At 38.1% G+C, this 20,514-nt stretch overlaps 2 protein-coding genes across 10 annotated transcripts in view; both read left to right on the top strand.

Moving 5' to 3' along the window:
* Positions 1-15,786, top strand: part of LOC102225512 (transcription factor E2-alpha-like) — a 35,738-nt gene extending 19,952 nt beyond the window's left edge. For 3 of the 9 annotated variants that reach the window (XM_023339399.1, XM_023339397.1, XM_023339404.1), the window contains 14 exons: positions 225-271; positions 6,597-6,696; positions 6,785-6,885; positions 7,102-7,198; positions 7,299-7,357; positions 7,457-7,532; positions 7,648-7,709; positions 8,577-8,774; positions 9,296-9,407; positions 9,532-9,679; positions 9,956-10,009; positions 11,098-11,336; positions 11,426-11,577; positions 12,608-15,786. In XM_023339399.1, coding sequence (XP_023195167.1) covers positions 225-271; positions 6,597-6,696; positions 6,785-6,885; positions 7,102-7,198; positions 7,299-7,357; positions 7,457-7,532; positions 7,648-7,709; positions 8,577-8,774; positions 9,296-9,407; positions 9,532-9,679; positions 9,956-10,009; positions 11,098-11,336; positions 11,426-11,571 — 1,439 coding nt within the window. In that variant the 3' untranslated portion in view covers positions 11,572-11,577; positions 12,608-15,786. The remainder of the gene's footprint in view (positions 1-224; positions 272-6,596; positions 6,697-6,784; positions 6,886-7,101; positions 7,199-7,298; positions 7,358-7,456; positions 7,533-7,647; positions 7,710-8,576; positions 8,775-9,295; positions 9,408-9,531; positions 9,680-9,955; positions 10,010-11,097; positions 11,337-11,425; positions 11,578-12,607) is intronic. The other 6 variants (XM_023339403.1, XM_023339402.1, XM_023339401.1 and 3 more) reach the window with 6 other exon arrangements.
* A 1,444-nt stretch (positions 15,787-17,230) lies between these two features.
* Positions 17,231-20,079, top strand: LOC102225253 (cytochrome b-c1 complex subunit 10-like). The gene is made up of 3 exons (XM_005795603.3): positions 17,231-17,396; positions 18,675-18,810; positions 19,879-20,079. The coding sequence occupies exons 1-2, from the start codon at positions 17,335-17,337 to the stop codon at positions 18,793-18,795; spliced, it is 183 nt and encodes a 60-aa protein (XP_005795660.1). The 5' UTR covers positions 17,231-17,334; the 3' UTR covers positions 18,796-18,810; positions 19,879-20,079.
* Positions 20,080-20,514: the final 435 nt, after the last annotated feature.

Raw genomic sequence — 20,514 nt, forward strand, 5'->3', positions numbered from 1 at the left:
AATCAGCTTTACTCTGGTTATAGAAGAAGAAAGAGAAACACTTTGTCACTGACACATTTGCGACAGCTTGTTCAGAATTGCTGAAACTGGATCAACGACATAACCCAGCACATGAGCTTGCATATTTTTTGCTTAAATTTAATTTATGTTTGCAGTTCTTATTTATTTAAAACTATTATTCTGTTGTGATGTTTTTTTGTTTTTTTTAAATGTTCTGTCTACAGAGACCCAGCCAAAGAAGATTCGGAAACCCCCTGGCCTGCCGTCCTCGGTGAGAACTCCTTTCTTCTCTTCTGATCTCCTCAGCCTCACAGCCAGTTGCCCGTTTTCTTTTCTGCATGCATATCCTGCGGCTCCCCCGCCCCGCATTGAGCCGTCCTGTAGCAGACAGGAGTAAAGACCGTCTGCTCAGACATACACTCAGAGAGCTGCCAGTCACATCATTGTTGTGGCTGTTGCTGCAGTCAGGTGGTCTTAAGTGGTGTTTGAGATGCTTGTCTTCCATGCAGTCGGGCACTTTTATCTTATCTTGTAGTAGTTTGACAAATTTATGAACTGATTTCTTTCAACAGCCTGATCTGAACTGGATGAACATGTAGAACATGGTTCCTATGCAGTCTGGAAAAGTCTAACATTTGATTTTCAGTGTTTTCTGGGCCTAGATGAATATTTATAAAGAAAGTGATGATTGGAAAAATATTCACATTGTCTCCCTTCCTAGTTTTATTTCTTTCTGTTTTCCTAAAAGAACAAAACACAAAGTTGAGTCTGGGAAAATCAGGCATATTCACATTAATAATATGTAGGAGCCCTGGTAGAATGAAGGTGTTCAGCTATCGAAGTTGTTCTTTTTTTGTGTAAATGTAGACATTGTATTTGGCTTTAAAGTCATTCTCCTAAAAATGCTTCATTTACTCCTACAGTTCATAATGTGGTAACTTAGATAAGCTCATGATTATCATTTAACATCTTAAATCTCTCAAAACTTCTGCTCGCGTCCAAGCAGGATAAAGTTTCTAGTGATGGCATGCCTGACTGTAACTTGTGTCATTTTTTTGTCAGTGTGCCCAGAGGTAATAGCAGCCGATGGGAGGATGACGGCAGCCGCACATAGCTGCAAATACAAGTCACCGTTACTCATTTTATTGAACTGAATCAGGTTCATGCCCATTCATGAATCAGAGTCACATTTTAGTTTTGACGTGTGTACTCATACTCAGCCTGTCTGCTTAAACGGTTTAAAGCAAAAATCTTGTTTTTAGTTGGAAAATCTACAAATCAAAATGAAGTAAGCAAAAACGCAAGCTTTGCAAGCTTTTCTGCTCAGATTGATTCCAAAATGTCTTAAGCATTAGTTAGTGGATTTCCTTCTTAAGTTTGTAGGACACTTGAGTGTTAACCCTAACACACACTGACTTAAAGTCCTTGTGGGCCAGTGTCCCGTGTGGTTTAGATGTTTTGCTGCTTGAACACACCTGATTTGCATGAGTGGGTCATTAGTAGGGTCATGCAGAACACTGGAGGAGGAAAGAATTGATTGGTTGTAATCAGGTGTGTGTGGACCTACAACATGCAGGATTAGAACTGCCAATCCACGCCTGGACTAGCAGGTTGTTAGTTGGATCTTTTTAAGTCCAGTCTGAATACTGTGTCATTACTATGAACTGCTGTACTTTCACTAAGAAGTTCTATTTGTGCTTCTGTAGTTCTCAGGTAATAGTGAGCTGCACGATTAAATCTCAAATTGTAACTTCTTCCGATTTATTTTCCTGATGTTTAATTGTAATAATTTTGATACAAAGCTCTAAATTAAATGTTTTAAATTAAAAAAAGTTGCATTATTTGCATTTGTCTTGAATTGAGTTCACTTCTTCCTGTTACACCCCAGTACTCAGTTGCTACTAGCTGTACTGAGAAGTGACCCAATTATTAAATAGTGTTTGCCTATGTGTAATTTAATCTCTGAGGTCTGTGAGAACATTTCTGAACAAATGGCATCATTAAGGCTTAAGAAACAGCAGGCAGTTCAGTGATGAAGATGGTGAGATACTTTATGAGGGGTAAGATTATAATACAGTATCCCAAACTTGAGGAATGGAGAGAATATTGCCTGACTGGAACCTAGAAAGACGAGTGCATTTACCACACCTGCAAAAAAAAAAAAAAAATAGTACTGGACTAAATCCTGAACACATTGTTCCTAGAGCAGCATCATGCTGTGGGATCTGTCTTTCTAACAGGGACATCAAAGCTGCTTTGGTTTGTGAAAATGAACAGAGCTAAATACAGAACCATCCCTGAAGAAAGCTTGTCACAGGTGACAAAAGACTGAAGTCCAGGGCAGAAACACTGCAGCTAGGAGGAAAAGTTTAAACATCCACATAGAGCCTCAAATGGGTGAACAGTTTCATGTTAAAATAGCCTAGTCTAAGTAAAGATCTAAACTAAGTTGAGAACATGTGGAAAGGTGAGCAAATTGATCTTCAGATACTTTCACTTGGAAATAAATACGTGTTTAGTACATGTAGATTTTTGGATTTTTATTTAGCAATGTTTAAAGCCTTTTTTCCCCTTGTGATTTACAATGATGCGTTTCTTTTTGATTATCTTAAGATTTCTATGCAACACTGAAGTTTATGTTTGCAGGATAACAAAGTTGTGGAAAAGTGCTACAAATGCTTTTGGAAGGCGCTGACTTCTCCAACTGTTTGCATTAACTATTTGTAGCATATTTAGTTTATGCTCAGTTTGTGGACAGAGCTAAACATGATGAGGTCTTCAAGCCACCGTATTGAAAAGTTTTGTTGTTTTACACGAGCGAAGCTGCTGTTTGGCAACACAGCTGCCACCGTCCCCCTGTAGGTGTTGTGTTGAAGTGGCCTCAGAAACCTGTGCGTTGGGACGCCGTTGTGCTTTTTACATCGGATGTTCGAGTGTGAACCCCGTCTAGCCAACACTTTCTGTTTCTTCTCTGAACCTCCGTCGTTCTCTTTAGTAACACGAACGATGGGGCTGTGTGGGTTTTGGTGCGAATGATGATGAGATGTCTGTTTGTGTGAACCCCCCACCCTTGCCTCACCTCCGCCTACGCTGCACCACATGATGGCCTGGGTGGGCCTCCCCCCTGCGAGTGACCCAGTTGTGAGGCGCAGTGCTTGCGAGGCCTCTTAGCCCCGTGTCTGAGCCCAGATTAATGACTGATGATCCTGTGGTCTCTTTCCACACTCCTACCATCCTCCCTTTCTTTTTTACCTTGCCAAACTATCCATTTTCCTCTTTATCTGCTTTTATAGCTTGAACAACATTGCTTTGAATCCAAAAACTTTACGCATCCACTCGGTTCCTGTAAACCCTTCCCCCGCTTATGTTTCAAAAACTCACAAACATTTGTTTCTCTTCTGGGCCCTAGTTGTCCCTTTTCCTACCCACAAACCTTTGTGGTTGAATATAAGCACGTGTAGGTTAGTTTGATGTTAATCTTCATCGATTCCCCACCTTTAGCAATAAACCTTTTTTTTTTTTTTTCATATGTGTGTGCAGAGGCCTTTACACGGTCATAACCTGAATCACATTAAACCCGTATTAGTTAAGGATTTTACCCTATAAATCTCTTTCTTTCCTGAGAATACAATTACCCGGCAGTGCCTGTCATTGTGCGGCTCTGTGCTCCCGTCTAGAGCAGCAGGATTCGCAGGACATTGTTCCCGGTGAAAGAACAACTCAAAGCTTATTGTTAAATGAAGCCATCTCCATCATGTTTCCCCCCGAATTAACCGTGATCATTTTAAATCCCCCGTTTCCTTCACACTCCCTTGGCCGTATCAAGCTTTGTTTAAGTCATTTAGATTACCGTCCCCTGTCCCCCTGAACACCCCTTATCTCTCCACCCATTTCATATATCATCAGGACCTTAATTTTTTTTTCTCCCCTCTCAATCCTCATCCTTGCCGCTTTACCACCCCCTACCCACCACAGTTTCTCCCCGTCTCTCTCCCTCTCTTTCCGTCTCTCTCGCTGACTGGATCCCAGCCCCCATCTCTCTCTCTCTCGCTCGCTCTCTGTATTTCTCTCTCCCTCCACTCGTTCCCTCTCCTCAGCCCAGCTGCCTGTGGAGTTGGATGCGGTCCAGGAACAGGCAGATGGCTCTGTAATTAGAAGTGCATCTCTCCATTCCCTTTCCACTTCTCCTTGTTAAATCAAATTACAGAAAAAATCCCTTTTCTGGATTAGCATTCTTTGCAGCATAGCCTTCATTCTCTTCCCTTTTCCTGTATCTGCCATGTAGTACAGAGGAAGAGGAGTGAGTGAGTGAGTGGCACATGAGGGTGAATGGAAAGCAGGGACTTCCTGTGTCCATCCTCAGTCTTTATTGCCACTTTAGTTTCGCCAACATTTAGAAAGGATGTTCATGCACAGGATTTCAGCTTTGTTTTTAAGTGCATTGCTTTTTGGTTTGTGCATGAATGGGTGTGTTGGCTCACTAAATGCATGGTATGTGCGCGAGCTGATACTGAGCATGTTACAGGGAGGGGCTGCGGGCCTGGCAGTGCGATGTCACTGGGGTCCTAGGAACTAGAGGAAATGCTCACTGTGCACTGGGATTCAAGCCGTCGCTGTACCCAGCATGCCATGGCCACTGTGGTCTCCTCTACAGGCGAGGAGCTGGCCTCGCTTCCTCCTCCACCTCCAGCAGACTCCCTCATGCCATCTTGTGGCCGTTTGGGGCCACTATAATCCAATAGTTGTCCATGGGTAACTAAAATAATTTAGTCAGCAGGAAATTTGTTTTTTCCTTGTATTCCAGGTCTTTAAAACTCTTCAGTATGTGGGCTTACCACTAATCTGTCATCAAGCAAATATATTAAATCATGTAACACTGATATTACCTATAATAATGTTTCTACAACCTTTATTGGTTATTTTTAGCAATTAATCAGAAACATAAACTCAATATTGTAACTTTTTTCGATTATGCTCTTTATAGATCAACTCTGAATTTCTAACAATGTGATGTTTGTTGGGTAATTAGCTTAGGTATCCGTTTTGCAGTTGGTTGCTTAACAGTGTTGCTCAATCTTGCTCATCACAGATGAGGTTGGCCATATTCTGCACCTATGAAGTTTCAAAAATGAAGACAGGATTTTAGAACCAGAGGAGGCAGGGAAGAGAGCCATCCAAGTGTCTGTTATCATCCAAGGAGAAATTGATATGGTCAACAGCATGATTTTAGTTGAAGCATAATGTTTATGATTTTTTTTACATTTCTACTTTGGCAGACTATTTTCATCCAAATCGGTGTGTTTTTCAAGTCCCGTTCCGCAGTTCCTGTGTGTGGCAACAAGTTGGGGTCCAGTCATTGGCCGGCTCTGTCTGCGCTTTGATTTCAAAATAAAGCTGGTGGATGCGGTGTCTGCTTACCCCCTAATAAAACGGGTTATAAAAGTTTTCAGCGGCTATAGTAGTCTTAAGGATCAGAAAGCAGCACAAGTGTTATGCATGAAAAGCTGATGAGCCAAGAAAAATAAGGAAATAAAGCTCCTGAATACTGTCTAAATTTAGAAAAATTGTCCTAGATCTTCCCACTTATTGTCTGACCAGATTAAAGTTCTGTCTGTGATAAATGTGGAGACACAATGCTGATGCCCAAATTAATTCAACTTCACCCATTCTAATGACATTGGGTAGATGATGTGGTTAATACGATTTAAAAAATTTAAGCAAGACAAATTCCTAATACTTAATGAAAGCTAGTTGTTTTTTTTAATAAAAAGGTGCAATAGAAATAGATTTATTTCTCTGAAGTCCCACTGTTGTCTGATTTTATTTCCAGTTATCTTAATTGATTTATTGTGAATATTTTTTGTCATTTGAACATGCAGAAATAATATGCATAATTGTAATGATGGACAACTAAGCTTTTGATACTAATTGAATATTAGTAATTATAATTATTATTATAGATAAAACCCATCTTTGGTGTTTGGCACATTAAAAGTTCAGTTCTGAGTTCAGCGACCTGGTCTGTCCCGACGACATCAGAGCGACCTGCTGAATAATGTGCATGAAGCAGCAATCCACCTGGGTTTTGGTGCGTTTTTGCTGTAATTCTACCTGCTGGCTGGTCGCACCGACCCTCTCTAATCGCAACACGACACCCTTGAGCCTGGAAACCAGCTCACCCCTACATGAGTTGTAATAGCAGTAGGTTGAGTTTAGCCTCTCTTACCATCTTGGTTCTTTCAACAACAATAAAAAGCAAAACAATCGGGCCTTTAAAAACTGCCTTTAAGTGCTTTGTGAAAGATGTTTTAGTTTCCTCTGTTTATAAGCTTGTTTGGTGCAGCTGCAAATGTTTCCCAACAGCTAAATTTGTCTTTCTTGTGAGGAAAATGTGTAGCCTCTGTCTGGCTGCCAGCTGGCTAGCAGTGTGCAGCATCAGATCTAAATAGGTATAGCGCTGAGTTACTGTGCTTTATGGATGAAACTCTGGCACACTTCAAAAGCACTCAAAACAAGTAACTGGAAATATTAGCAGTTTTAATATTGTAACATTTGAATTCTTTTAAAAAAGAAAACTTGCACGCTTGTTTGTTTAGGTTTATGCTTCTACATCCGGAGATGAGTTTGCCAGGGACAATGGAGGGTATCCTGGTGCTAAACCCGGCGCTGTCTATCCTGGCACTTTCTACATGCAAGGTAATGTTTCAAGATACAACGTCTTGTGTAATGGTGACTTCTGTTCATTTTTAATATAAATTTTCAAATATTATTTCCCATCCCTCAGAAGACCCCTGGTCATCTTCTGGCTATTCTGGGATGTTGGGTAACTCTCCTCACATTGGACAGCCAGGCTCCTTCCCAGCTATCAACCCACAGGACAGAATGGTGGGTTTGTGCTTCATCATTCCTCAAGCTTTCAAATTTCACCTATTGTCACTTAAAAAGAAATTTGATCATACTTTATTTTAAAGTCTAATATTTACATTTGCAATATTTTTTGTTTTCTTTAAAAGCAACCTTTATAATGCGTTGTATTATTCAGTTATTCATCTTGTACTTCACTGTACTTTTTTGAAGCTTCACTCTCTGTCTCTGATCCAGCAGAACTATTCTCTGCCTGGCAGCGAAGTCAACGGCTTCCACTCTGCCCCCACCACCTACAACCACACATCCACCATCAATGGAGAAGGCATCATGGGTAAGCACCCAAGTTTCTGGACAGCATCTTCAGCTGATCTGTTGAAAGGCTACAACTGTTAGTTTGTTCTTATTTATTCATCTATTTATTTTCTCTGCAGCCAACCGAGGCACAACAGCAAGCAGTTCAGGAGATGAGATTGGAAAAGCTCTTGCTTCTGTAAGTTTCTTATTTCTTTTTGTTCTGTTTTTAATAAGTTCACACTGACTAGATATTTAGATATTTCAAATTCTGATTTATATCGACTATACCTTTCAGATTTACCCATCGGACCACAACAGTAATAATTTCTCTTCGGCTCCTTCCACTCCTGGCTCTCCCCAGGCCATCCCAGGTAAACCTCAACCATCATTTACAATAGATATGACCAGAAAAAATGTGTCTGCAGCTCCATCTGGTGTTTATATTAAAGAACTGGCTCTTAACATGATTGAACATTATCTCTGCAGGAGCTCAGTCTCAGTGGCAAAGACCAACCACACCCAACTATGAAGGGCAACCACACACACTGGTAAGTTGACATCTTTCTCTACTTCACCAAATGTTATTTTAAAGCATTAAAGGGTCATGAGGTTGTGGTATCATATTCTGTTTGAGGGTTTTAGGTAGATTATATCCTACATGCATTATATGCAAGACTTAATGCTTTTGGCATCAGGAAGCCACAGAAAAATGCACTTTAGGTTTTGGTTTAAAACTGGACTCGGGCTTCTTATAATAGGTCTGGTCTTAGTGTTAAACAGTTTACATTATAAACTAAACACTTTGCTTTCGATACTACCTATTTAGTCTAAGATAAAGCCGGTTCTCATGCGACAGGTATCGCAGATCCTAACTGGAAGACAGCTTCGGCCTTGTTTTGTTTCCTGATTTGTGACACTTGAGTGAAATTATTACTTCTGTAAAAACTTTTTCAACTTAGTTTATTTTTAAGCATGTTAGAAAAGCTTTTTGGAAAAGAAAATGAGCGGAAAATTATGAAGATTTGAAATGTATCATGCTGAAACAACCTCCTGCTGAAGAAATGGTTAAATTTTATTTGGCTGGAAAACAGCAACAGTGCTAAGAAACTGAACAATTGAAGTGAACAACATGTTTAGTAAAATGCTATTTAATTAACTTTATTCAGTTTGTACATAAAAAAAATAATTAAATTGAGGATGTTAGAGTTATCTATAATAAACTATGGTAATTCTTTTTGATCAAAATCTGAACCTATTTTTTATATTGTATGTTTTTTTGTTTTTTTTTAATGACAAATGTAATTTTGTAGTTATATGAGAAAACTATGAATGTGCTTGTGAAGGTTGTAACTTTTCTTAGATCATGTTCTTATAGTTCTGTTATGCTAATGGTCACATTTCATGAACTTGTGCAGCAGAATAAAATGGAGGACCGCTTGGAAGAGGCCATCCATGTGCTGCGTAGTCATGCTGTGGGCCAGAGCCCAGCGTTAGAAGGCGCTCACTCTGACATGCACAGCCTGCTGTCCTCAGTGCACAATGGGGGCCTTGGAGGCCTCTCCCCAGCTTTCCCCAATGCCAGCCTTGCTCTCAGCAACAGACATCCTGCTTTGGTGAGTCATTTTTCCTCTATTTGTTCTGTCTTTTATGTTTTCAGCTGCTAAAAGGATTACATCGACCAAAATATCTCTGCTAGAAATGAGTGTACTCTCATAGAGGACGAGTAAAAGTTCAGTAGCTTAGATGCTTCTGAGACGACAATGTTCCTTTTAAGATTTACTAATGGTTCAGTTTTTAAACGGTCTCATTGCAACAATTTACATATAAATAATAAAAAATACTTTATACTAAGCAATAAATTATGTATTCAATTTAATTAGCTTTGCATTCTATTGTGTTAAAAAATGTGCATCATTGTTTTGAATATCATTTGAAGAGGAAAGAAAAGAGTTTAGCACGTCGTCTTTGTTGCCATCTGCTGGCCAAAGATTATATTGTAAGAAGCAATATAATTGTCTTACAATATAACTTGTTCAATTAAATTTAAATGTATGATTTACTCCCCCATAAAACTTACCAAAGCACTCCAGCTAATTTTTAATAGATTGACATTAGTATGCTCCACTTTGATCAGCAGGGAGGGAAACATGAGGAGCCCACAGGACTTCCTCCCAGCAGCACCCTCCTGCATGGCCATCACGCCACCGGACCCACGCCATCCGTTGGCCAACCAGAAGGCTTCACTAGTGAGATAAACTGTTAATTTTTTTTTTACATAAAACTCTGAAAAACTGTCATTACAGGTGTTCTTTTCTTTTGGAACCAAGCTTCTCGACTACGGTTAGTAAGTATTTGTATGCTTGTCTTTAGGTCTCCCTGGAGGTCTGGCCCGGTCAGCTCACTCTTCCAGCAGCTCAGACATCAAAAGAGAAGACAAAGAGGATGATGAAAACTCATCTATTGCAGACAAGTCGGACGAGGAAAAGAAGGACTCCAAGGCAGCACGTAATCGAACAAGGTAACTTTGAATTTGGCTTCTTTAGAACATTTAGTTAGCATTGTTTATTATTCTCTTGCAATGCACATGTATTATGGAACAATAGAAGAAAGTTTCCCATCAACTAAGTATGATAGCACAGAGAAAGTGATGGGATAGTTCTAAGTTTCTGTTGCAACTCCAAATTGAAGTTATCTAAGGGTTAATTAACCCTTCTTGTGTTTCCCGCTGATTGTTCAGGCTATGCTAGGTGTTTTAACATTGTCAACCTCCCCTCCCTTCATGTCACGTTTTCAGAAAGGAGGCGTTGACCCTCCAGATGCTCTCTGGCCTATCAGACCAGAAAGATGAGTAAGTTTCTCCAACAGAGGATCAACTTTTAGTGTTTTGGGTTCTTAGAAAACAACTCTCCCAAGAAATGTTATTTCACTTGCTGTTTAAAATTATAAAAGCACTTTCCACATTTTTTTCACAGAAATGATATAATTGGTAGAAAAAAAACATTAAAAAAACATGTGGATAAGTAAATTATACATCACAAAAACATATCGTTAACATGGATTTTATGCAACTATAACCAGTGCACACATACCACAAAATATGAACCGCTGTGAATTTATCAAAGTGGTCCTCCTAACCTGGAAATGATGCTTCTCGGATGGCTCCTTTACTTACAATGTTTTTAAAAAAACTTTTTTGTGACGCAACCAAATGATTAAATTTTAATCTAAGAAAATCTATGAATTCTATGAATTCATAAGAAAATTAGATGAAAATCAATGAATGTGTCTGATAGGAAACTGTTAATGGACTTCTCAATTATTATTGGAAAAGCAATCAAACTATTATTAAAATTGCCTGTTCTACATGTTTCCAATGGTGTTTTGACTATCCTTGATGTTCAAGCAGGGAAAGGACCAGGACCTGCTCTACTCTAAAAGGACTTAAAAATTCTTCTTGTATAGTTTTAGAGTATTTTTCTACATTTTAATAGGCTGAAGCACACGCTGAAGGGAACTTATGTTTGGCCCATCCTCTTCACCTTCAATTTTAACTTGCATGACCAAGAGCTTCTTGCCACAGCTTAATTGTTCACAAAATATTGTATTGGGAGGGAACTTGCTAGTTGTATACTGGCTCACTCAATCTAAAGCACATAATATTTGCCATTTATATTTATATAATTACTTTCACAGGCATGCCTGACTGCAATGTAGGGCATTTTCCAAAGGTTAGCAAAGGATAAAGTTATTTTATGTTTAGCAAATCTATTAATGTTTCAAATCATGTCTGTAACTAGTTGAACTTGCCAGTTACAATCAAATAGTCTTTTAGATAACAGCAGATGGTAAAAATAAGATTTTAGCAGAATATTTCTGTGTGTGACACTTTTGTGTGGTACATCAACAAGCATCAACGCGCTGTTTGTATTTTTTTAGCAGTCAGGACAATGAGGACGACGAGGACGTTCCCCCTGAGGTGAAGATGGAGCGGGAGAGGGAACGGCGAGTGGCCAACAACGCCCGGGAGCGTCTCAGAGTGCGGGACATCAACGAGGCTTTCAAGGAGCTCGGGAGGATGTGCCAGCTGCACCTCAGCCATGACAAACCTCAGACCAAACTCCTCATTCTCCATCAAGCGGTCAACGTCATCCTCAATTTAGAACAACAAGTCAGAGGTGAGTTCTTAGAAGCGACGTGTTCATGAGCCGCCGGTGACCTGTTTAGTTCTTCATTGCGAGGCGCATTTCTGCTTTCCCTTGGTCAGAGCGCAACCTTAATCCCAAGGCGGCGTGTTTAAAAAGGCGTGAGGAGGAGAAGGTTTCCGGGGTGGTGGGGGAGGCACCCATGCAGCTCCCAGGAGGCCACCCAAGCATGGGAGGAGATGGACACAATCCAGTTGGCCACATGTAACTCCAGGTGGGTTTTCCAAAAAAAAAAAAAATGCTGGTAATTGTAAATGTTTGCTCCTTGGTTGTATGCTTTGAATTTTCATAAGGATCAGAGTGCAGGAAGACGCTTCATCTACACAACTCCATGAAATTATTCCATTATCCTTGCTATCAAATGTTACAATAATAGGCTTTTCTAAAGAACTGTCTTTGTGAACAATTCTTAGAAACACCATTCTTAAATGGAACTGCAAAAGAAAATACTGTCAAGCAGAAAATATGAGCTGCAGATGATAAAGATATGCAGCAAACCTGGCTTTTGACTACATTTGCTTTATTTTTCTCTTTTCCAAACAGTAAATGTGACATGCTTAACCACAATCCTCTTCAGTGTGGAAATTGTTACTGCAGGAAGAACACTTGATTTGCTAATTTTTGTATCAAGGGAGTTTTTAAAACTTAGGCTAAGCGAGTTAAAAGCATTTTAAAAAGGAAAAGGCTGCCGACCCACCGATCTTCAGTCTGTCCCTTTAGTGAAGGAGGAAATTTATCTGAAGCAGGAAGTGTGACTGTAATACAGAGTCGCTCTGTTCTGTTCTGTTGGATGAAACTTTGAACCTCTCCATGTGATGTAACATACTGAGTCTGGGAATGTTTGCAGTCTCCTGAAAATGTCACCATTAAGATAAGTGTCTACATTCTGTAGGGAACACACACTTAGATATTTATGGTAAATCTTGCTAAATGCTAGTTATTCTGAAAATTAAAACTAAGCACGAATGATCATTTTAAATGTCAGCTCCAAATTATCTTTGAAAATCTCTATTATATAGTGACATCTCTCACATATAGCGTTGCTTCTACCTCTGATATAAATGACATATTTTCAATAGTTTAGATTATTACAATAGAGCATAATCAGGTCTTTGTAAAACATCATTTAGGCAGCTGTAGCTTATCCAAAATGCTTATATGAATTGTGCTAAAAAAAACTTTGTTTTTTTTTTAAAATGTCTTTCTAGCTTTTTAATGTGTTTGGGTTTTTTATTGCTTTACAGATCTGGTGTTTTCCTGGCTCTCAGAGGATGTGGCCTTAACAGATTTCTTCCACCCATTATTCTCAGTGTGTGTGTGCGTGTATATATGTGGACATGTCCGTGTATTGTCCGTTCGAGTTTCAAGATGCACATTGACACACTCACATGCATACTGCCAAAACTGACACAATCTGTTTTTCGCACTCCCAGCCATGACTACAAGCTCAAATGTGAAGAACTTTTTTTTTTTAAGTTTTGGTTTGTTTTATACATGTAATATTTTTATTTTCTTTTTTGGTTTCCAACACGATAATTGAACACCAGAGTACTTTTTGTCCTTTCAACACTTTGGGACGACACACACTGCCAAGAGGTGCTCTGGTGGAGGAATAAAAAGGAGACCTATACAAACACAAATTAAATCAAGGATTTGTGCCTAATTGTTACATGTTTTCTATTTGACATTAAGGCAAATTGCTTTACATGTGAGGAACATTTGTGAGGGATTGCTTATGTGTATGAGCAGTTATTTTTTTAAATGTATGTCATTCCCAGCGTGATGGTACAGTCTTACATATGTTATGTAACTCACAGCTGGAGTTGAACTGTCAAAATTCAGTGACTTTTCCTCGAGCGCGTGGAAAGTGGCAGAGAGTCGGCCCCCATGTTTTTGACATTTCAAGTGCAGCTTACCTGAAAGATGGGAACTCCAACCAGACGTGGTCTCAGCCCCCCGCGAGGCATCTGGAGGCTTGGAATCAAAGACTTCTTCCTAGAAAGTTATGATTTTTCCAAGTGAAAGAGTCGGTCAACAAAACAAAACAAAAAAACAGTTCTTCCGCTTTTGTTGACCAGGCATTCTCACGTTTCTCCAGCAAGCCCTCCGTCACGCATTCAGGTTTTTGTCCTGCTTTGTGTTGTAAAGCATACACGGACGAGACGAAGCACAGTTGTACAGATTTAGGCTTGACCTGCGTCACATTTCAGTCCCTGAAAGTCTTGTAATAAAGCCATCAGAATCATCTGTGAGCGACCAGCACCACTTTTGTGCTGCTCCTTCCTCAAAATGGTTTACTGACGTTGCCAGCGGACTCGAGTCTTTTTTCCCTGCCCTTTTATTCATGTACTTTAAAAGGCAAACAAATCCAGGAGGGATTTTTTTTCTGCTCTCAGTCGAAGCAGACGAGCCTTTTGTGTAATTCCTAAACGAGCATTCCCGCTGAATTACGAACCCTTCACCTTCCTCCTGACCTTCGGCGTGTTCTCCCCTTTCTTACTGAGAGAAGTGTGACCTGTAAATTCACTTCATACATTATTCTGTTTCATTTTTCAAAAGTAAATATATATAAAAATATATATTTTTTGTTAGTCTATACATTGTAGATTTTTTACATAAATGGCAATATTAGTTTGAAGTTTAGAGTGTATTGTAGATGAGCTGTATAAGGGGATATTTAACATTTAAATGATGTTCAAATTTTAATTTGAAATTAAACTGGGATGCAAGGAAAAGGATCGACAGATGATCAATGAGCGTGTTTGTAAATCCTTTTATTGTCCCAGTTTTAGTTCAAAGGCACATCAATAACTACTAAGTTGAATGCCTTCTTTTCCATTTGGGCATATCTGGACAGAGTTTGTGCCACAGTCATGTGACAAAACATCAGAAGGGATTTCTTTTCTTTTTTCTTGTCTCCAACAGTAATTATGCAACTGGTTTTTGAATGTAGCTACCATGCTAAATGTGGATTTGCCTTCATTTTCAAAGTTGTTTCTGGGTTTTGTTAGCACATTGTAATTTCTTTTCACTTTTTTTTTTAATGTCTGCCCTTAAACCAAGTAAGTCTGTGTCTAAAGGCAGATGTCTGGATTTGGGTGTAAGGTAATGGATATTATTGAGAACAAAACAGTGTTATTGTGATGTTATTCCCATGTCATGTTAATTATTTCTTTCTTTTTTTACCAACATGTAATCACAAGTGGGAGGTAGAACATTTTGTGTGTTTCATTTCTACAAAAAAAGGAAAAAAAAATATGAAGAAAAAGACATATACAAATCAATAGTGTGGCCTTTTCATTCTCAAGACTTAAGATGTCACGATGGGAGAGTGATGCCTTATCAGTGCCTGAACTTGTATTTTTTTCCATTTAAGACAGTTTTATGTTGTGTACCATATCATTTCATTTATCTTGGAGATTAAAGAGGTACTTGTTCATTCCCCCCTCCCCCATCGTCCCTTTTCTCCAAATGCTTTTTTTCAATTTTTGAGGAAGAAGTTTAAATGGTATAAAGAGATTTTCTTTCAGTGTACCTAGTTAAATAAATAAATGTTAAGCAGATCTTGTTTAGTTTATTTCTTTTTCTCTGCTGTCTGTTCTACTGGATTACATTGTCCAACCTGCTGTTTTCCATTAAGGTCACTGGTCCAGGTTAATAGGTACCCTGTAATTACAAAATTCACATGACAAGGTTAAAAAAAAACAAACAACTGCATCATCCTCTGATCTATTATCTGCATAGACATGTTTCAGGTGTGTTGCTTCGATGTAGGGAGGGAGTTTTTGTTCCTGCATTACCTGAATCATCTGAATAGGAGTATTTTATAACTTGTTTGCAGTGGCTTTCAATATGTGTAATCAGTAGTTATCGTTATCAGACCTGAGCTTAATTTTCCGGGTTTTTTTGTGTGACTTTGACATTGAGATTTTTTTTTTTATATCTGATTAATTTTCACAAGATCAGTAGGTGTACTGGATATCTGAAATTTTTTCAAAGAAAAATGTGGTTTATATTTGTCTCTAAATGACACGCCTAAATTTTGTAGTGGCACAAATTTCACTAATTTCTTCAGAAACTTGTAAAGTTTTGACTTCTCTCAACAATAGCAAACACTGATTTTATATCAAGCAAAACATTTTCAGGTTTTTAATGACATTATTTAGCTGAACTATAAAGGGACGCGACCAATGAGTGTTAAATACATTTACAGAGTTTGTAATTCTGGGTTGAGGACAGTGTTGACTTATTTCTGACTCGATCACTCTTCTATTTACATACGAATAGATGATATTTGTCCTGTATATTACATTAATGTAGCAATAAATGTGCCATTTTTAACAACAGATTATACCTTTTACAATGTCTGGCTTTTGAATATTGTATACATAAAAAAATAAAAGGAGTCTTTTTAATAAAAGAATTTATTGTAGTTCGGAAATTGAATTTGTTTTAATTGCCAATTAAATACATTTGGGAAAACTGTACAGGTAAATCTCAAATTAGAATATAGTGGTTAATTGATTTGAATAATACAAGTGAAACTCATCTGCATGTATGTATTCATTGTAGTGTAACATTTCAAGGATTTAATTCTTAATTTTGGTTAGTATAACTTTTTGTTTCTCCTATATCAGAGGATCAATGAAAAAAAAAACTTTAATGCAGAATGTCCGCCTACTGAAATGTATGTTCCTCTATATCGCATAGAGTTTATCAGTCTTTGGCTCTAAGTGTTAAAGTCCAGTTTGCTTTTAATAGTGGCTTTCAGTTCATCTTCACTGTTTGGTTTGATGATTATCCTCTCCTCTCACAGATTCTCAAATCAGGTCTCGGTACTTAGCAGTGTAGGCAGTTACTAAATCCCACTTGAAAATTAAGTCATTTCCATAAAGTTCGCCAGCAGATGAAAGCATTAAGTGCTCTAAAATTTCCAGATAGGACTTTGTAAATTATAAAACAGTGCAACTTAAAAGAAGGAATGGTACAGTTGTAATCAATGTACTGGATAACTGTGCTATAGCTCTTGGAAGGACCGACTCTAGATATAATCTACACCTTGAGAATCTCCCCCATCCCCTCAAATGGGCTTCACAATCCTTCCAAGGCTGTTTTTGTCCCTGGTGCTTGTATACAGTTTTCTGCTAGTTTTTTCTTCCACTCAGTTTTCCAGTAGCGTGCTTGGGTGCAACCAGGTTCTTAATAAATGTACTTTTGTAGATTTTTCTCATTACTAAAAAAAAAATCTGACAAACCAGATTTCATTGGCTACAAGCCATAATCTAAATTTACAGAAACACTTGAGCATCTTCAGTTTGAGTGGATTGACATACTCCATCTAAAGTGGAGATGTGTGCAGTGTGGCTCAAGAGAGCCCTGCAGAAGATGGTGAAGGAAGCTGAGAACGTCACTGAAATGCTCCAACCTTTTGTCTGTATCAGAACTTCTGAAGGAACAGGACTGGAAATTATTAGCCTCCTTACACCCTCTTCATGAACTGTTTCAATTGCTGGCTTAAAGCAGAAGCAGCAACACCAAACTGCTACATAGATTTTTGCCTAAAGCTGTAAAATTCCTGAATAGCCATTTGGAGATTTGTTATAACTGAAGATTGTGTACTTTATAGTATGAAGCTCTATTCATGTATTTTGTTTTTTATTTTATAATTTTTTTTTGTTACACCAATCCTTAAGAAATGGGGTGTCGTTTTTTCATATGCCATCAAATATTCCAAAGAAAAGAGAAAGATGCTAGTTGGATGACAGCTGGAAAGATATTAAATGTTTGGTGTCCACAATTGGTCCTGATCGAAAACCTGATAAAGATAAAGAGTTTTCTGAACGCTTTGTATTTGTTTTTGTGTTTTATAATCAGGCATTAGAAGGGGCAGCTTGGAACAGGTCCTCCAAATCCATCACTTCAACGTTCGGCCGCTCTCATGTTGTGATTAGTTTTCGGGAAGAAAGTCAGAATGGTTCAGAGAATACTAAATCAATTTGTTGGTGCCAAATATGTCTCAATTCTGAGGACATGGTAAGTGACTATAACGCTGTTACAGGCTGAATGTTGAAGATAATTAGTGTCGGTTTTTCGCGGTAGTTGACCCCGTGTCCTTCTGTGTGACCCGTCTAACTGACTTTAGCATAAACCTGCTTCACGACGCAGTTAATTATTAACTTTTAAGTCTATGAGGTATGTTGTTAGCCATATGAGGACTCTGGGTGATTCTACTCTCAAAGGCTTATTTTAAGTTAACTATTGCTAAACTCATAACAAGTCCAAAATTGATCGTCACTACTATTTATAGTTCACTTGTTAGGTATTAAAAAAAAATCCCATTTATATCTACTAGTTCTTTTTGTACAGTTGCTTGCTACATTAGATGATATCTATTCAAAGAGCATTAAAAAAAAGATTTTATTTTATGTAAAGATCATAGAAGCTACAATTGAGTTTCAAGTCGGTCAGTAATTTTGTATGAAAATATATAATGAAAATCGAAACATTTTAAGATGACGAACCTCTTTTTGGATTAAATAAGTGTTAGATGCAATATTATTACTCAGCAATACTAATCTAATGATAGCTCATCACACAGAAACTGGAGCTCCAAATTTGTAAGAGCTTTTGCATAATGGATGTTGGTAAAAAAAAAAAAAGTATCACAACCTGACACAAGCTGCTCAACAGTTTTAACATCAGAATAAGTCCTGACCAAGTGTTGGTCACTACATTTCTGCAGAGACTTCATGTTCATGCCTTCAGATTAGCTCAAACGTCACTTAGTAGAATAGGTTTTCATGGGCAAACATCTGCAACCAAGTCCATTGAGAAGAAGCACATTGCACTCTAGATCAGTGGAGTGGAGTGATAAAGCGTGTCCCTCTGTCAACCCATTGGACTGCATTAGTTTTGACTGATTCCCAGAGTGCAGCATTTGCTGGACTACATTTTTAAAGGCTTTTTAAAAATCAGTCATTTGCGATCGGCCAGACAACTGCAATCGGTGCACCCCTGATTTAATGACATCTATTTTACATCAAAATTCATTTACTCATTTTGCCAACAGAGTCACAGGTTTAAATATGTCTGGCAATAGCAGATAATGTTTTTTTATTGAAAGCCACTATTTTTCAACTTTTAAAGCATTTATTTTAAACTTTTATTATGACACATAAGTCATTCTTTTTATAGAGTTCATTGTGCTGCAGCATGACCACAGTAAATTAACAGGTGTTGTTGATTCATGCGTTGTATTTTACTGTTAAATTTGTCCTTTTTAGAAGTCCTCGTGTCTTCCTCCATCTCTAGGGTACCAAATATGGTTGCCTGGGGAACAGTTGGTGGCGTGGCGGTCATTCACTTCACCGACTGGCGGTTAATTCTGGACTATGTGCCATACATTAATGGGAAGTTTAAGAAGGACGAATAAAGAGAGGTGTAGGATGTGAGTCTTTTGTCCTTGTATTCAATACAGTTTGTTTCTTCTTATGAATTACCCGTGAATTTCAAGCAGAGTGTTTATAAATTTTAATCCAGCCTGCCGGCTCATGTTGAACGCAGGGCATGCTGGGTACCTTAGCTGAACACAAGCTTCTGTGTTAATTTAATATGGCTGCAACTTTGCTTACATCTGACACCTGAAGTTTTAATTTAGTTAAATTTAAAACTTCAGAAGTGTCCAGACTCCTCTGTGCGAATCAAACGTAGAACCAGAGGATGTTTTTTGCTAGTCTATATCTACATGAAATTATAAAAATCTATAATGCAAATTAATTTTTTTTTATTTGAAACAGAAAATAAATAATCCCTGCTGCAGTTGATTATTACAATCAAACAGTTGGAATATTTTCTTTATATTTACATAGACCAAAAGTAGGATGGACAGAAAATGTAGTGGTAGTTTTCAAGTGCCTACTGTGCTGAATATTATCCCATTCGGTCTTTGTTGTAAATAAGAAAAATTATGTAGGAGCCTTCTTACCAACTGTGCACAGCAACAGATGGGGGAGGGACAGTCCTGCACTCTTTCATGCGTCACACAGCAGGAGAAAACTCTCCAGCACTTTTTTTGGGGTATCTACTCAAAGGGATTTTCATTTAAAAAAGAGGCAGTTTTGAAGCAGCAACTTTTTTAAAAACCTTGATATATGCCGGCCAAAACCTACATAAAATCTTAATATTTTTGTATATTTTGCTTTATGCTGTTTAGTTTTATTTTTCCAAATTCGGAAACACATGAAATAAATTACTTTAACATTTGTTTTATTTTGAATATGCTGTCTGTGCTTTAGTTCTTTCTGTGTACTTAATTTTGAAATAGACTAATCTAATCATTTAGACACCTCTGGTCTTTGTTTCTTTTTTAAAAATAATGGCTGTAGAGGTAGAATAGTTTTATAAATATACCAATATCTGAAATGAACAGCTTCATAATCATGTTTCCCTGAGTTGGATAGTTCACCCAATCAAACAGATGTGTGTTTTACTCTATAAGCCTTGTATCTGCTTACAGGACCTGGACTCTGGGCACATGGCTGGACTTCTCTAGCAGCAAGTTTAAGTAGGATGGCTGGGATCTGCAGGCTACATGCTGCGCTCTGTAAAAATGCTTCTTTTTCATCCATTGTTGTAAGATGTGAATAAATTCTTAATTTATCCAAATATTTCCAAGATATCTTGTAACTTTCAACTATTAAAATGGTTTTGCTTAAAACTTTTGTCTTTTTTATTATTACTATTATTGTGACAAAAATCTTCCATATATAAACATCTTAAGTGCGTTTACCGAACATTAAAAACTACAGAAAAGAGTGTAATGAACTTAAGGGGAGGGGGGGGGGGGGAAATACACCTGTAGCTTTCAACGCCTGTTAAAATGTGTACAGAATAAACGAAAATAGCTGGAGTATTACTGCTGGAGGACCAGATATTGAGCTACATGTGTCAAACTGGCGACTGCCCTGCAACTTTTAGATGTGCCTCTGCTGCACCACACCTGAATAGAATAATTAGGTCATTAGCAAGGCTCTGGAGAACCGATCTACACAAGGAGGAGGTAATTAAGCCATTTCATTCCAGTGTTTTGTACCTGTGGCACATCTAAAAACTGCAGGACAGCGGCCCTGGAGGACTGGAGTTTGACACCCCT

This window comes from Xiphophorus maculatus, chromosome 9, assembly GCF_002775205.1.
Source record: "Xiphophorus maculatus strain JP 163 A chromosome 9, X_maculatus-5.0-male, whole genome shotgun sequence".
Classification (NCBI taxonomy): domain Eukaryota; kingdom Metazoa; phylum Chordata; class Actinopteri; order Cyprinodontiformes; family Poeciliidae; genus Xiphophorus; species Xiphophorus maculatus.

Coding starts and splice junctions, on each gene's coding strand:
- LOC102225253 (XM_005795603.3), top strand. CDS start 17,335: ATGGTTCAGAGAATACTAAATCAATTTGTTGGTGCCAAATATGTCTCA. Junction 17,397..18,674: donor GTCTCAATTCTGAGGACATG/GTAAGTGACTAT, acceptor CTCCATCTCTAG/GGTACCAAATATGGTTGCCT.